We start from the raw sequence: 16,935 nt of genomic DNA, 5'->3' as shown, positions 1-16,935 counted from the left end.
AAACATCACAGAGATATGTAAAAAGCTTAGGCAACACTTAACTAACTTGCGCAGTTTCAGTAAATGACATCATAGAAAATGAAAATCCTCATTTTTAAATTGTTTACAACTTCACCTCGAAGATGTAGTGAGTTTGTGCTGTTGTTATGAAATAATAATTCTTTGATTTATTTTCAAGCGTTGAGGTTACAATCAAGAAAATGGACGCTTTTCTTTGAAAAAAAAAACACACCATTATAAATGCAGTCAACTGCTATGTAATACGCAGATTGTCATAAGTTCGAATTGGCCATAAACGTGATATTTTTGAAAAGTAAGTGATAGATTTACTTTTAAAAATGTTTAAGGTTATAAGAATGAATTCACCAAACACAGGATTGCAAACGCTGTCAAAACAACGTTGATCAATAGAAATGAGAGACACTCGTTTAGGCGCGTATGCATAAAACCGTCATAGATGACTTAAATAAACTTTTAGTGATGAATCATTAGATAGACGTGTTCATTCATTTTTTTGCAACCCTAAAACAAAAGTTAACAGTAATTGAATTACATCATTTGTGACACTGTAGCCAACAGACGTCGTTACGAGTAGTACACTTTAATCTTATAGAGGGTTGTAACTTGGAGACAATGTGAAAAGGCCTCAATTTCAAATTAAATTAAAAAGTGATCTTTTTTATATGTCTGGGTAATGTAATAAGAAGACGAAGTTAATCTACAAAATGGTATTCTTGTATTTAAAAGAAGCATTCAGAACAGTGTAATAGAATTTTCGATAGTATTTTATATGAACAACGAATGAAGTTTAGCTGAATCAATAACAAGAAGTATCAGAATGAGAAATAGTGTTATAGAGAGGATAGAAAATTCAACACCACCTAATGGATTATTAAACGATAAAGGATTATTAAGGCAGGTTTCAAGTAAAAATAAATTGTCTTGGCACATATAAGGAAAACTTAAATTTTTAATAGCAACTAAGTTTATAAACCTGAGAATGGGCACTATGTGATGTCGTAGCGTAGAACTCCTAGTATTGATGAAGTTCTATTAACTATACTTCGGTGTAGTCACTAATCTAAATAACTGCATATTAAATGAACTTTGTTTACTATCAAGTTGTTAGGAATGATCGGCTGAAATTCATAGACTTGGGTTACATTCTATTTTGGATTCATTAGGGAATTATTCGTAACTTAGTAGTAAAGTCTGACTGTGAAAGGGTTCTAATCTCAATAAAAGCATCAGTTTCCTCGAAACCTCAGTTGCGCCTTGCTAGTGAACGTCAGTTAAAATGAAACTTAGGTCAAGCAGGACGATGACAATCTAGTTCATGTAAAACTGCTAACACAAATATTATAAGCTGCATATATAAAGATAATTGGTTTCAATCGCAAAGTAGTAGTAGGTAATCAGTCGATATAAAGTTTGGAACGTAAATTCATCATCACGAAGACAATTACATTAAAAGCATTAGACATATATATCTTTAACTTTAATGAACATTGTATGAATAATGGTTTATAAGCGCCATTGTAAGTATTGTTCAATTGTTGGTTTCCAAGCTTTTACATACACACCGCTGAAAGTAGTTTACACAGAAGGTATACGTTTCGTCTGCAGCTCAGGCTGGTTTTTAAGGTCCTTTCGCTTAAGCACCTTGTGTCTGTGTGTGTGACTTACAGAAGTAGCTTTATTTGACGTCAAATGTAAAGATTGATCCATATACTTGTCCATAAAAAGTTCTAAACTACATCTCAGCATAAAAAGAATAGATTAACAAGGAGTTGAACAATGAGCGAACAGTAATACCAACAGGGATAAATTAATAAAAATAGGAAAGAAAGCAAGTCAAAAAGAATAAACAAAACATAGAATAGTATGATGATGATTGAGGTTTAGCCTTAATTTACATTACTTCTACCAAGTATGAGCCATATTATCTAAAGCTACCAAATATAGATTCCGATTAGCTATCTGACACCATAAGGAGTGTTTTCTCTTCTAAACACAGTTCATGATGGTCTTCAGTGACTTTTTAGACTGAAATCGTTACTATGAAGTGACCACCTTTAAATCTCTTTACAAAAGGCTCTTAAGCTAGTCAAGAAAGAGCATCTCAGTAGACGTAGGTAACATACATCATCGTCATCTCAGTCGATAAAAGTTGACAACGTAATAATCTCTACGTAGTGCTAGTCCATATTTTACACGCTTGAGGTAATAGATAGCGAAACGCTACCTAATAGATTAACCTTTTAATGAAAAACCCGACACCAATTGTCAATAGATGAGTGTTTTTTAGCAGTACAGCTACTGCATCTGGTACAATTTTACTACACCTGTAAGGATAAACAAAGTCAGTGAAATGAATAGTTACACGATAGTTCATCATAAGAAAAATTGCTCAGATTGTTTATCAGTTGATTTGTCGACAAATTAAAGGATATATACATATGGTACTATCGGTTAAAGATAACCGGGTATGAGAAAATGAAAAAAGATAATAAACAAATAGCTGAGTAATAGTGTAAGAATAGCGTTCGGAAATGAAGAAATACTCTGCATAATCTATGAAATTGACACAACAGTTTGTTATAAACAGAAATAAAATGTTTATATACATATACAAATCTGTTTTAGGTTGATAAATGATTACTCCATCCTAAAGAAACATAAAAACAAAATAAAAAGAATGAAGTTAGTTTGATGGTTAATTAGGTATCAGTATAATATTGATAGTGCAAAAACAACTCCATAAGCATGTGTTGTTTGGAGAGGTAATACAAAACTGTGTGGAAGCTTGTTTATTCCGATAGATTACTGGTTAAATTATTAGGCTTTCAATCATTACGCTATAAGTTTAAACCACATGTCACATACTTCTGTTTGGGTGACCAGGTTGTATCAGTAGATCTCGCAGACTCAGTACTGGACTTATAAGTTACACTAAGTAATTAGTGAGAAACAAACACATGTAAACCATTATGTGATATATCCATTTTGTATTGGTTGTTTGAATCTTCCCATTGATGTTTAGGACTGAAATTGATCAGTCTCTTATTGGCATATGTGTATACTGTGCGGATTGTCTTAATTCACAAGCACTATAAGCAAAGATGGATAGTAGCTAACAGTGGAACCCAGGATGCGCATTTCGTCCTACTTGTGACTCATCAGCTGGATCTACCTGCATCTCAGAGTTGATGTTCATGCAGTCCTAAATATTAATGGAAAGATTCAAACAACCAATACTAAATGAATTTAACTTCACCTTATTGCACAAGCAAGTAGCTATCAGCACTCAGTAGCTAAGTGGATAACGCGATGACGTTTGAAGCGGACGGTACTGGGTTCGGGTCGCAGGGTGAACGTTGACTCTGAGATGCAGGTACATCCAGCTGACGAGTCCCAAATAGGACGAAACGCACGTCATGGATACCACTGCTAACCATCTTTCATCAAATCATATTAAGAGAGACATTTTTACACAATGGAACTTTTGGTAGGTGTGATGTGTGGTTTAATTTATCAAATGGTTACCTTAAGGTTGAATAATTAACTCAATCAAAAGCTATCTTGTATCTGAATCGAAGAAAGCGCAGTATTACTTACTTACTTAAGCCTGTTACTCCTCGTGTAGGAGCACAAGCCGCAGTATTAAAAGGTTTTATTTCATTCTGTAATTTATTCTATCAAATATCTTCAGTTTATAAAATTGTCATGAAATTTTTTAGTTTCTGATTTAAATTTATTCATTTTGAAACATTTCACAAGTTCTACAGCATATTAGTAACATTTACTGGAAATTTGGTATGTTTTTTTTTTAATTTGATAAAAAGAATGTTGTCAAACACTTTCATATCACTTATTTCAATTGTAATGATGAAGATGAAAAACATTGAAGTCAAATTTTTCTAAATTATATTCACATGATACTGTGTATTATGAGATTTGATAAGAGATGGTTAGTATATTATATTAGACTTAATGTAAAACACTACGATCAAATTGATTTCGATTAAGAAGTATGATGTTCACATGAATTGTAGCTTTATGGTACTATTTAGTTCATTGGTTTGATGTTAATTAAGTGCATTGATATCTATATCATTGAATCAAAACATCGGTTTCTAAGCAGAGACCACTCAAATGTTAAAACTAATAAACAGTAATATTTATATCCATATTACGAAATTATTAAACCAATCAAGGTAGTCTATGATTCAGTGATAACGGTGGAATAGATTACATAAATAAACATAGTAAGTAAAGAGTACAATTTGTTAATGTGATAACAGGTTTATATGCATATAAATAATACTGTATATTAGAGTAAAGTCTAATGAAGATCTAATCGCAAACAATATTGTTCGCTTATATTTATATGTTGTTCTAATTCACAACATGGGCATTTTTTACATTTCAAAACTAATAAAGACAAAGTCAAATTTACACAGCTTAGAATGTATGAGTTAAGATATGAAGTTTCTGAAGAAAGTTTAACTGATGACTTCATTTTTGGTGGTTAAGCAAGATGACTATCACCATATGAAAGAATGATTAGTTTGTTAGACCAAGCAGTTACTAAATAATGTGTATGTATTCCTGAAGTATAAGGGTCAGCACATTTTATACATATAAAATATCACGGATAACTAAAATTTTTTTACAGTTCTTCAAGATGATAATGACAGAAACATTTAAGTTTGGCTCTTCCAGTTTATTTAGAAAGTTAAATGAAAGCTTCAGAGCATAAACAAGCCTAGCCGCACGATAACAATTGGTGACAGTATCCATATACTCATTTATAGTTGATCAGGTGTATTTTTATAACAGATTTCATTCGAATAGGTAGTGTAACATCAAGAAGTAAATGCTAACTTAGTCAATCTTATTATCTACCACTTAACAAATTGTTAAGGGATACTGTATAATTAGATTCTAAATTGATCGTCAATGATGAATCGACCACATACCAATTTTTTAGTTGAATCGTATTCCAATTTATGTCGTTATTATTTAACCCATAACAAACAGTAAAGTCGTTCAGGTTGGACTCTATTGCTTACACCAAAGAGTTTAAACTCAAATATAAGAAATTTGAAGCAATTAGTCCGTTTGATAAACTTTGATAGTGTAATGAGAAGATGAAGATGATCGGAACTATGTGATATATTAGCACAGTACATTTCGAACAATTTGATCACACATATACTTGTTAAGAACATTTATATATAAATATATAAGAATGGAATTACACAATGTTTTCCGATATCAATATGGTTTTATCACTACTTTATTCATCTTCAAAAATCAACTATGCATTTATAGGTATCATTACCAAGGTTTGATTTGATAATTTCGAATAAATTGAGCATTGGGTAGATTGTTATAAACAAAATTAATATATTTGTAATATCCTAATGAGTAGAAAAATGAGATTTTCTGACGTTTCGTGACTTAGTGTAAGTCACTTCTTCAGAGAATAAATAACCAAATTAAAATTGATCCAAGTTCAAATAGCACAACGGAACAATAAGAATAATATGTGGTCAATCAAAAAACAGGTCTGAATAGGTTAATGTCATGTAATTTCGGTCAAGGTGATTTATAAGCGATATGTATGTAAATTTGTGTGTATGTATGCGTGTATTGTTTAAGGGTGAAAAATAGTGTGACATTTATGGTGAGAAAGAATCGAGTATAATTTGTAAGATGATAGTGTGAACTGTAAATACGATCAGACTGAATGGCTAGGATAGATAGTCCATGTAAGATGTATGGTAAGGCCTTGTTTTCTATTGAGCGAAGTAGGATTAAGCATTATATGGAACGCTTCAGCTACTCCCCTTTCTTTGTAATTGGAAAAGCCTTCTTGCAATATTTTGATATTTTTAAAATCAGTTTGGTGGTTGTTGAAAATGGCATGAACTGCTATTGCCGATTTAATTTGAAGTTGATCCAATTCTACGGGACCGTTAAGAGGTTTCTTTGTGTGCCTAATATGTTCTTTGGCTCTAGTCAAGATTTCTCGAGATGACTCTCCAATATAGAAGGCATCGCAATCGATACAACCTAATTTGTAGACGCAGTTCTGTGTGGACATGAAAGGGATTTTATCTTTTAAGCGAACTAAAGTAATTCGAAGTGTGTTCGTTGTTTTGTAATATACTTTAATTCTGTGTTGTTTTAAGATTCTTTGGAGTTCTTCTATTGTGCCATGACGTTATGGTAAAACTGCAGTACCAATCCATGGTATTTCATTCGAATTATTATTATAACGCACTAGACCGTCTTGTTTTAATAAACTTCTGATAATCTTCATAGGAAAATTATTAAATTGTAAGATACTAATTATATTCCTTTTTTGCTTTCTTCTGATGTGACGATCTTGTTAGCTCTTCTAAAAAGATTTAAGGCTAGCAAGATCTTAGCACTGAATGGAAGTCAATATAACGATTTGAGTGCGTCGGTTTTCGGTAAATGGATAGGTTTAGACTTCCATTTGGATTTCTTTTTACTAAGCAATCCAAGAATGGTAGCTCACCATGTACATTTTCATTTTCATTCGTGAATTTGATGTGAGATGAAAGTGTATTTATTGGTTTTGAAAAAGATCTTCGATGAGTCTTTTTTATCACAACAAATGTATCATCTACATATCTAAGCCAAATTCGTGGAATAATGTCGTGAGTGAAGATATTGGATTCTATGTGTGCCATAAAAAGGTTGGCTACAATCGGGGACACGGGGGATCCCAATGCCACACCGCTAGTTTGTTTGTATAACAACCCGTTAAAAGTGAATAGCGTCGAATTTAAGCATAGTTTTAAGGATCTCATGATTAGACTGATGCTCAACGGACATTTGTCAGGAAGAGTATTGTCGTTCTCTAGTAAGCCACTGGTGAAATCTAAGCATTTATCAATGGGAATACTGGTGTATAAAGAAACGACATCAAAGCTTACCATGATCTCATTCTTCTCGATAATTAGTTCCGATAATTTTGATTTAAAGTCATATGTATCTTTAATCATATTATGTAAGTTAGGTTGTAGTGGTTTTAATATGTTGCTAAGTGTTATAATCTCTTTCTTAGTTGAACCGTGTTCTGATTTGGGAACTTGTCGAGTGAATCGGTGTCCGAGAATACTAAGCAATAGGAATAGCTGGGTCATAACCGTAAGATATTTCGATAGAGCATATGTTGGTGTGTTAGTAAAATCTACTATCGGTCTTGGAGGGATATCTGGTTTACAAGTTTTCGATAAACCGTAAAACCGTGAGACACTACATGATTTGGGATGCAGAGCAAACCAAGGCGAGACAACAATGACTAGTTTTAGCTCTTTCAAAAGTTGATTTGTTTCTGATTTGACTTTATTCTTAATCGCTAGAGAATTTTCCGGATTGATCTTTTCATATGGTCCTGTTGAGAGATGTTTAAGAGCTTTATTAATATAATCTGTTTTATTCATGACTAATGTTGTGTTGCCTTTGTCGGCTATTGTGATGATAATCGTTTTGTCTTTTTGAAGTGAATGCACAGCTTTCAGTTCTTCTTTTGAAATGTTTGGTGTGATGTGTTTTTGTTTAATTTGGTTATTTATTCTCTGAAGAAATGACTTACACTAAGTCACGAAACGTTCGAAAATCTCATTTTTCTACTCACTGGGATATTACAAATATAATATTTATTTCTATGCATTTATAGGTTAATATGAATTCTTGGGAATCCAGGACAAACAAAAGTAGACGGTGATAGTATTACGATATGGATTCTTTAAACTATTTTCACCACCGTTAAAATTCTTTTAATACTTCGAAAAAATACTCTTCTATATAGTGTACTTTGATAAGAAAATTACCACTAAGTAAAGAGTAGATATTTTAATCAAAAGAAAGGACCGGTGTTCGGGATGGTTGGAAGAAAGTTAGGGGTGGTGAAACCAAAACGTGGCATCAGTGCTTGAAGTCAATAACTTCTAATCTGAGCCATGTTGGTAGATGCAGACAACTTGGTTGGGGTCCGCGTGACTGTTGTAACCAATGGTTGGAGACTCTTGGTGACATGGCTCAGAATCGATCACAATGGCGTCGGTGTATAAAATCTCTGTCTTCCCTTAAACTAAGAGATTAAAATCGCTTCATATCTTTCTTCCTACGAATTAATTCTTTCTTCCTGTAATATATCCTTATTGCAGTTTTTCTTTTATATATTACCACCTCTGAATTAACTACTTTTATGAATCCTGTGTCCATCTTGCTGTGTTAATGAGGTATGGCAACTTGGACCGATGCATATATGTGCCTGGTCCTACGTTGTAGCTGACTGACTGACTGACATTATCACTAAAGCAGATGAATGTCTAAAAAGAATTTAAATCTTAAATCATGAAATAACATATCTAACTGTTGAAACTCAATAAAAACAATCACAGTGTAGATATTTTACTCACTTGAATAGTGTAAGAAGTGAAGACATCTTATTACCAAAAAAAATATCATATTTTAGGATTTTGAAGTGTACTTGTTTCATTAATCTCCTTATGGATAAAGAGAGGAGATGAAGAAGGACTAGGTTGATTATTATTTGAGGTTTTATTTTCATTTAACACCGGTTGTGATAATGAAGCTTCTGAAACATTTGCAACACTAGTATTAGATAATAAATTGTCAGCAGCAAGTAAACATTTTTCTTTACGTAAATTTATTCGCGCCCACATAATAGAAGTAATCGCTGTGATAAAACCAATGAATTGCATTATACCAAGGAAAATGAAGGCAGGACGATAATCTTCAGTATAATCTTTGATTAGACCTGATGAAGAAAAAAAAGTTAGCATATAGAAATGATTGATCATATTAAATTGTTTCAATGACTATTATTTGTAAATACAAACAGAGAAGCACAGATAGTGTGGTTAGAGCACTCGGTTTCCAAAAGAAGTAACTGATTCAAATCCTCCTTCACCTGATTATGTCTAGAAAGTCGAACAGTTTTTGCAATCTCCATACAAACAGTGGGGCTGGAAACAGAGTACATGATTCTGTATAATTAGGTACTAACAGCTAAGGATGTCCCATCTTGACGGATAAGGTCCTTGTTGTATATCCTAAGTGTTATGTAGATTTTTCGAGGAATCTGCATAATTAAACATTGTTTTACTTGAACAAAAAAGCACTGTAAATATTATCGATTTCAAGGATCGAACTATGCCAGACAATTTACAGTTATTCATTCCACTTGAAAGAAAACAGTATTTAATGGAACAGATTCAGTGATAGATGCTTACTTCAATTCGTGCCGAGAAGTAGTAGTCTCATTTCACTTTGTCAATAAATAGTAGCGCTTTTAGTTCAGAGGAGTAATGAACGCATGAATTATCTTAGTTTAGGAATTGTCAACAATGTATACCGACGAACACTCACTAATTATTTACAATTAAAAACTAAAAAACTAGACTAATCTAAGACTCAAAATTGTGCAATTCTGGCACGATTTTTTATAGCGAACGAATATTTTAGTCGATGAATATAGGAGTTGACACAATTTTAATCAAATGGATCAACATATATGATATTGATTTGATAGTGTAAAGAAATAAAGTCGTAGTAAATTGTCAATAGGTAAACACAAGATAAAAAGATAACAATAAATCAACCCTATATTAATTGATATTCTTACTACAGTATATTGCCTCTCAGTACTTCATCCCTCATGTCTGATTGAAAGAATTTTCAAGTGACCTATTATTAATGTTAGGTGGTTCGGGGTGAAAGCCCCGTGCTAAATAGCATCCACCAGTAGTCTTGAGGGGAGCATCCATTTCCTTTAACCACCAAACAGTGCAGCACGACATGCAGCCACTTAATTAGGGGCCACACACTGTAACGTGGTTGATAAGAGCAGTTCAGTGCCAAAGAATAGGCGAAAAGGATATTGGTTACTATTCAATAATCAGTTAGTTTGAAATATAGTCTCGAATCCTATTCAATCAATAAACTTCATCGTTATTGTGTAAACAATACTACTATTGTTTACTGGATATTTCGCTCCCCTGATTCTTTGTGTCAAAACAAAATCATAGTTGTTTTTCTCACTATATAGTGAAAAATAATTTTGAAAGGTCAAAATTCAATCATCTGTATATTTAGTTTTTATATAATTTTCATTTCTATGTTTCATAGTCACTCAGATAGTTGGTGCGTTGATTATATAGCAACAAACCCTAACCATAACATACGTCATAAGCAGGTGTTATGAAAACGTAGCAACTCAATAAAATGTGGACTGACTAAAACAAGAAGCAATGAAGTCCTATGACAAGACGAAGTCTCTCATTTTATAGACCGAATTTCAAAAGCTTTTAAAATCCTCATAATACCAGGAACTTTGTTCTCTTTATTTAAACGTACTGATTAACTGTTCTTAAAAATAAGATTTTATTATGTTGCTATTAGGATCTCTCTCATTACCACCTAGCTACTTTTATTGCTTAGTATTCTTTTGACACTTCACTTCACTCAAGAAGCCCCAATTCAGAACACAATTGACTAGGAACGTAATTATATTCGAAATAAACAAGGTTGAAGAGAAGTAGGAGTCGCAATAAGAAAAACAACATATTTATAATTTTACGCACGAAGATTATAGTCTTCCTCGAGTATCCGTTAGAGATAACTGTCAGAGTGTCCCAACAAAGGCCTGAGAGGAACATGCTTTAATTTAATCCATGCCCCACAAACAGTTAATCTTAATAACTTTTAATTAATAACTGATGACTTGTTCTGTGTAATGGAAAAATTTTACACTAGCACTTAAAGCGCTGGTATTTTGATGTACTATACAACAATTTCTGAATAGACTATAGAATTCCACCTGGATTATTATTACGGGAACTATTAAATGATCTATATGCAACTTAATGTATGAAGTATTTTGCCTAGCAACTTCATAAAAACCAAGTAAGATGAAATGACTCAGTTTTATGACCACCTGGATAATCTAAAACCAAGTAATTAAGTACAACTAAATAACTTGCCAGAAAAGTAAGATCCAATCAACGTTCCTAATCCTTTGCAGATTTGTGCAATAGCAATTGTTTGACTCGTTGTTTCTGGTTGTCCTTCACATAAATCCGATAAAACTACAGCTTGCTGAGAGATGTAAAGAGCCAAAAATAACCCTCGCAAAAACATAAGAGCGGACAAATACTTCAATTGAGAGGCAAATGCAATAAAGATAATTATTACAGAAGAAAATGCTATTCCTCCAGTCCATATAATACCTCTATGCGGTTTTATGAAACGGTAATCGAAAATGAATCCCAGAGCTATCCGCATCACCAACTGTACTGTACCTTCAATAGTAAGTAATTGTACTGACTGAGCGCCGATTACCTTAAAGGTTAAAAAGAATTTTAAATGACACTGTTTTTAAAATTCAGAAAGTAAATTCTAGACACTCCGTAGAAGTTATGGCTAGATTTGTTGCAAGAAATTAACCGTTAATGGATGAATACTTAGACTATCCAGATGTTTAGTATTAAATTACCAGCAAATACTTCCATATAAGGAAGCGAGTAGACTGACGAGTCAATTTTGCTTATGAAAACTACAATCCTTTAACAGTCTTACGATAGTGTCGTAGCAATCATTTTCTTGCATTCAGAATTTGATGCTAGTTAGAATTTCGGGCGTCGAAATTTAGCATATGATGTAGATTAGACTCTTACCAAGTTCTATGTAACTAAGCAAAACTAAACAAAATAGAAGTGTAACTACAATCTATGGGTTTATTTTATTGACAGAATAGGCGTCGTTTGCAAATCAAAAATTTTCTTGCTTTGGCCAAGCCTTCAAAAAATATTTGTATACTAAGTAGCTACAACTTAAAATCCTGCTAAACAAAATGCTGAGTAAGTTGCCTCTTTGTTAAAATTCTCTGCACTTCATCATGTATTCACTCATTTAGCTTAGTTTGCTGTAACTCAAGTGAAGGTTTATGTCCACGACTTGGAGTCACACATTTTTGTGTTGGACTGGTGGCAATGCTCAAATGTCTAAACTGATGTGGATGGAGAAAAGTTGTAACCCACGACCTGATGGTTGAAATTGTAACCACTATATCACAAGTGGATATATAAACTTCGAGTGGTTTATTTAGCAAACACATGCAAATAATATCAGCAACCATAAGCTATGATCTTTTACTTTAATATAAATCGTACAAATAAGTAGACGATATCTTCAAATCAAATCCTAGAGATTTCGCAGTGGGAAACCAGTTGAACCTGTTTATTACTCGTACAGGGTACAAACGTTTATTTACTGGATGATTACAGGCACAACTACGTTGTCATATAAAAAAATAAATACAATTATTTGTTTACTGAAAACCCACTAAGTTCTCTTTATCAACTATCACATCAAAATATCGTTTGGCCAACAATTTACAAACTTACGAAGTGCGCTACCGGTATATCATGTAGAAAAATAGATGAAATCATAAGAAATTAATATAGATAGAAACAACAAAATGGTCGAATACAACTCAGTAATCGTATACAAGTTAATATGCTGGGCTGAGACGTTTGGTTTGTGTGACAACCAAAAATTCTCTTCAGTGGCCTCAATGGTATTAGGTGAGACTGACTGTATGTTATACTTAGCCGCCACTTTGTAAATATTGAACTGAAGAGAAGACAAATAAAAACCAAATCGGCATCGACGTAACTGGGAAAAACTAGATTTTCCGCAATTCACCACAACCCAACTGGCCATAATCTAATTTCAGAACGGTTTTAGTTAATTAATTATTTAGTTAATTAATTATTTATTATCAAGCTTTATAACTCTGGTAACATAGAATTGAAGAAACACTCAATTGAGTATATATTTTGAGTAGGAAGGTTTGATTTTGAGTTGAAAACATTTCAAAGTACGTTAGTCGAAATTAAAATGTAGTTTAAATTGGGTGACGGTGATTCGTTTGATGTGGCTAGCTTTATTTTCTAACACGGTCAAATACAAAGTGATGATACGGAAATCATAATTTCACTCATAAAAACATATAGATAACCAAAGAGATTGGGTACTTTATTCAAGTACACCTTTCTTTGGTTCTGTCATAGAGTTAATCAGTATGTGTGGGATTCAAAATCCAAGCCTGAATATGAAAGATTACTCGCTTTTTTTCTTGTAAGTGAAGTATGAAAGTTCTTATTCTACATTCCTATATGTTTGAGACTTCAAATTGTCCTACAAATGTTTACATTAGAAACTGCATCACTTTATCAGATCCTTTGTCGGCCAATAGTCCTGTCTTTTGAAAGTTTCCTACTTTCCTTGAGCTTTTATCGCTCGGTTCGTATTAACTATTATATAATGATGTAGCAATTTAGTCTGCTGTGACGGCTGTAGACGGTTTAAGTATGTCAATTTCAGTAGTGATATAGGTGGGGTTATCTTACAATTTTATTGAGCAAGTGAAGGTTTCTCAAAACATGAAACGAAGCCGTTACAAATGATTTTTGCGAGTGCCCAAAACGTATGGTAGCAGCAGTAGTTTGATGCACAAACCACTGATGTTCCAATTTCCCATTCAGCCACTTTAATTAGACACCAACTTTCGTGATATGGACAGCTGAATTATTGGTAATCTAGTCCTGGGATAATCATTCACATTCAACATTTAGGACACAGGTTGAGTTCAGCTAGCTGATCTTAGGTATGATAATAACAATGAAAGTTTACAATGCAAGCGAAAACCATTTTGTTAGCACATTACCATATGGCCTCTTACCTCTCCAGCACTGTCTAAAGATTTCATTACACCTAATGATTTGAAAGGATGAAAAAACCAGAAAAGCCTGTGATGGATGCCTTTAAGTAATGATCCGGACAATCTACCATCACCAAAGAATGATAGAACTAAGAATTGTCAGCAATGAAGATAAACACCCAAAATGTAGCCCTATTGAGGAGTGGAACTCAATAGAGTTTTACTATTGGGACTAACAGCTGGGACACACTAGTGTAAATATAGGAAAAACAAGGCTCATTATAACTGGGGAGCTTTTCCCTCCCCAAAATGATCACTTGAATCGAAAAGAGACTCAACTTACCCCTAGCTGCTTCGAATAATCGATTAATAGGGTTGTGACTGGGCCTGAGCCCATCATGTTCAAGATGAATGAAAATAAAAATAGCTTTACCCATACTCCAGATGCAATTTTGATCTTCAATAGCAAGCAGAGGTACCTGGAAACTCGCGAGCGCAAAGTCAATTTGTCATTCTCTGAGTCAAATTTGGATTCAGCAGTCTCTTTTACGAAGTCGTTTTTGAAGTATAAAGCACCAGCAACACAATAATGCAAACTGAACGCAGAAAGCATTATCAGAGCTCCAGAAAGTCCATATTGAGAAATCAAGTAGTAGAAAAAATACGGCAAAATCATCGTGGCAAAGCCACATCCAGCCAGAGAAAGACTGAGAGCGGTAGCACGACGTTCGTGAAAGTAATATGTACATATGACTAGTGAGGGTGTAAATGTGAGAGTTAATCCGAAACCTAAAGTAGTTTAATTATTTATCGAGTTTACCAAATATAACTCCATATCCGATGAAAACAAGGGCGAAATGGTCACTTAATGCTGATATGAGCAGACCCAGAAACGTTAGTATCCCACCGGCCATTACTACTTTCTGTTCAGAATAAATATTACTCAATGAAACCGACAAAGGGGCTAAAAGAATGATTAAAATTATGAACAAACCTAATAGTAAACGAACTGCTGATGCGAAACCTCCGAGACTTGCTGCCATCGCAGCACTTGTACCGTATACCCGTATGATTTCGACATAAATGATCGAATATCCCTTCTCAAAGCCACAAGTTATGAAGTGCGAAATGAATGCACCAAAAACAACAACCCATCTCCAGGCTCCGTTATCTGTCGGAGACCCTTGTACCATTACTGAAGAAATATGTGGTGTCCGCGCAAACCACAAGAAACATATGTATATTTGAAAACACCACTTGTACTCAGTTCATTCGTGTAGTGGGTCTAAACAACATACAATCACACACACAATAATGATTGGCAAGAATGTGGAGTGAGAAAAATTACATCGGATAAAAGATTGGAAACATTCTCTTATTAGAACTGTAAATGGTCGCTATAAGCCGGTGAGGTTGTTTATCCTAACTATTGACGTCAGATGTGAAAAGATGTCCAAATGGTTCAAATGGTTGTAGACGGAATAGAAGAAGCTTTCGCTTGACGGGCTTCCGTGTCTAGTAGTGGTGAATCACCAGTACCTCCAGGCAGGAACCTAGGTATATTAATGATAATGGAGGAAAAAAGAAATTGGTAAATCATAGCAAGATATAATCCTTAGTCCTTAAGAATAGGTCAAGTTTCCTCTTCAAGGACCCCTGAGAAATCGCCTGGACTAGCTCAGCCGGCAGCGAATCTCAGCATTCTGCAACTGTTAAGGAGTAAAAGTTGTGTCTACACTCCGTTCTGCTATGTTGTGTCTCTAGTTTCTGGGTGTTATCCCTTAGGTTTGTACTGTAGCTAAACTCAAGAAGGTGGTTAAGAAGATGTCCAGAAGTGTTGAGGATAATGTAAGCCACTAGAAGGTCACCTCTAAGACGCCTATACTTTAATGGGTAAGGGTTTAGTGATTGAAGGCACTATTCATAAGTCTGGAATTTGAGTCACCGAACTGATTTCGTGGCTCACCGTTGGATACGCTCCAGAGTGTCCTTATAATGATGAGATAGTTGGCTAGGTGTTTCGTATGTTTTTTACTTGTAATTTAAGTGTCTTGATCGTAGGTGTTTGCAGAAAAGGAAATGTCAGGCGTACGTGATAGTCAAGAAGATATAAGGTGATTTTGATTCGAATAAAAATTCGAGTGATGATCGCCATTCATCTACTCTCATTAGTTCGAATACTTTTAATTACCATATTACCGTCACAATGCAGCCAGTGATTGGGCAGTTAAATATACATTCAAACTCTGAAGCTTTCGAGAAGTACATGGAAAGGTTTAAAATCTTGAGTATGATCAGGAATAATATTATGGATGATAAAATTGTGGCTCAACTCCTAACATTTATCAAAAAGAATGTCCACAACCCACTTCCAGAACACCAAGTTTTCCAGTACATTACTTAGGTGTCGTAAACCGATGTATACTAAACGTCATATGGGTAGGTGATTAATTATTGATAATCCTAATTCTCGTGAAAACATAGGAAACAATTGGTTAAAGAACTGAAAAGCAGTAAACAGAGGTGAGCATAAGCTCGGTAAGATTTTGTCATATGGTAAAGTCATTCTTTACCGTCTCGTCTTCCTGAAAGCTTTTGCTGGGATAAAATGGGACACATTCAGTCTATTTGTAAATCCGCTGTTGATTTCGATGTCCGGTGAGTTCAGTGCGGTGTTGAGTTAGGGGTTGGCCTCAATCATGTAGACACATGTAAAAACAATATATCTCAAGCATTCATTCACCTACTTATTTTGTATAGGTATCACTTTTCTTATCATTTGATTTTGAAAAGCTTTATGTGTTTAAACAGATAACCCGGCTCTTCATTGTGTCCTGTGCCACGGTCTAAATAAAGACCTACACACTACTAATCTAATTTCTTCTATCAATAGAACGAGGAATACCTACCGGCACGAAACATCCATAGGTACTGATTACTGAATTAAGCTAGTTAACATCTAACAATAACTATACACTTGGATATTCTATTTAGTTAAACAAGTTCTCTACTCACCCAGCTTCCAGTTACAGCCAATAACTTCAGTAGAAGAGAAGTATCACTAGCTTCTCCTAAACCAACTAAAAGGTCAAAATCTGTAACACCTATGTTTGACGATTGAGTACCTGACAATGTCAAACCTT

General features: G+C 34.0%; 1 protein-coding gene across 1 annotated transcript; it reads right to left on the bottom strand.

Annotated features, from left to right (window-relative positions):
- Positions 1-491: 491 nt before the first annotated feature.
- MS3_00007146 (uncharacterized protein) lies at positions 492-15,066 on the bottom strand. Its single transcript, XM_051215401.1, has 5 exons — positions 14,787-15,066; positions 14,613-14,756; positions 11,052-14,581; positions 8,466-8,827; positions 492-2,668 (listed from the first exon to the last, which is right to left on the bottom strand). The coding sequence occupies exons 1-3, from the start codon at positions 14,983-14,985 to the stop codon at positions 14,127-14,129; spliced, it is 798 nt and encodes a 265-aa protein (XP_051065901.1). The 5' UTR covers positions 14,986-15,066; the 3' UTR covers positions 492-2,668; positions 8,466-8,827; positions 11,052-14,126.
- Positions 15,067-16,935: the final 1,869 nt, after the last annotated feature.

This window comes from Schistosoma haematobium, chromosome 4, assembly GCF_000699445.3.
Source record: "Schistosoma haematobium chromosome 4, whole genome shotgun sequence".
Taxonomy (NCBI): Eukaryota; Metazoa; Platyhelminthes; class Trematoda; order Strigeidida; family Schistosomatidae; genus Schistosoma; species Schistosoma haematobium.
Note: the sequence above shows the minus strand (reverse complement) of the source record. Positions and strands in the feature narration are given on the sequence as shown.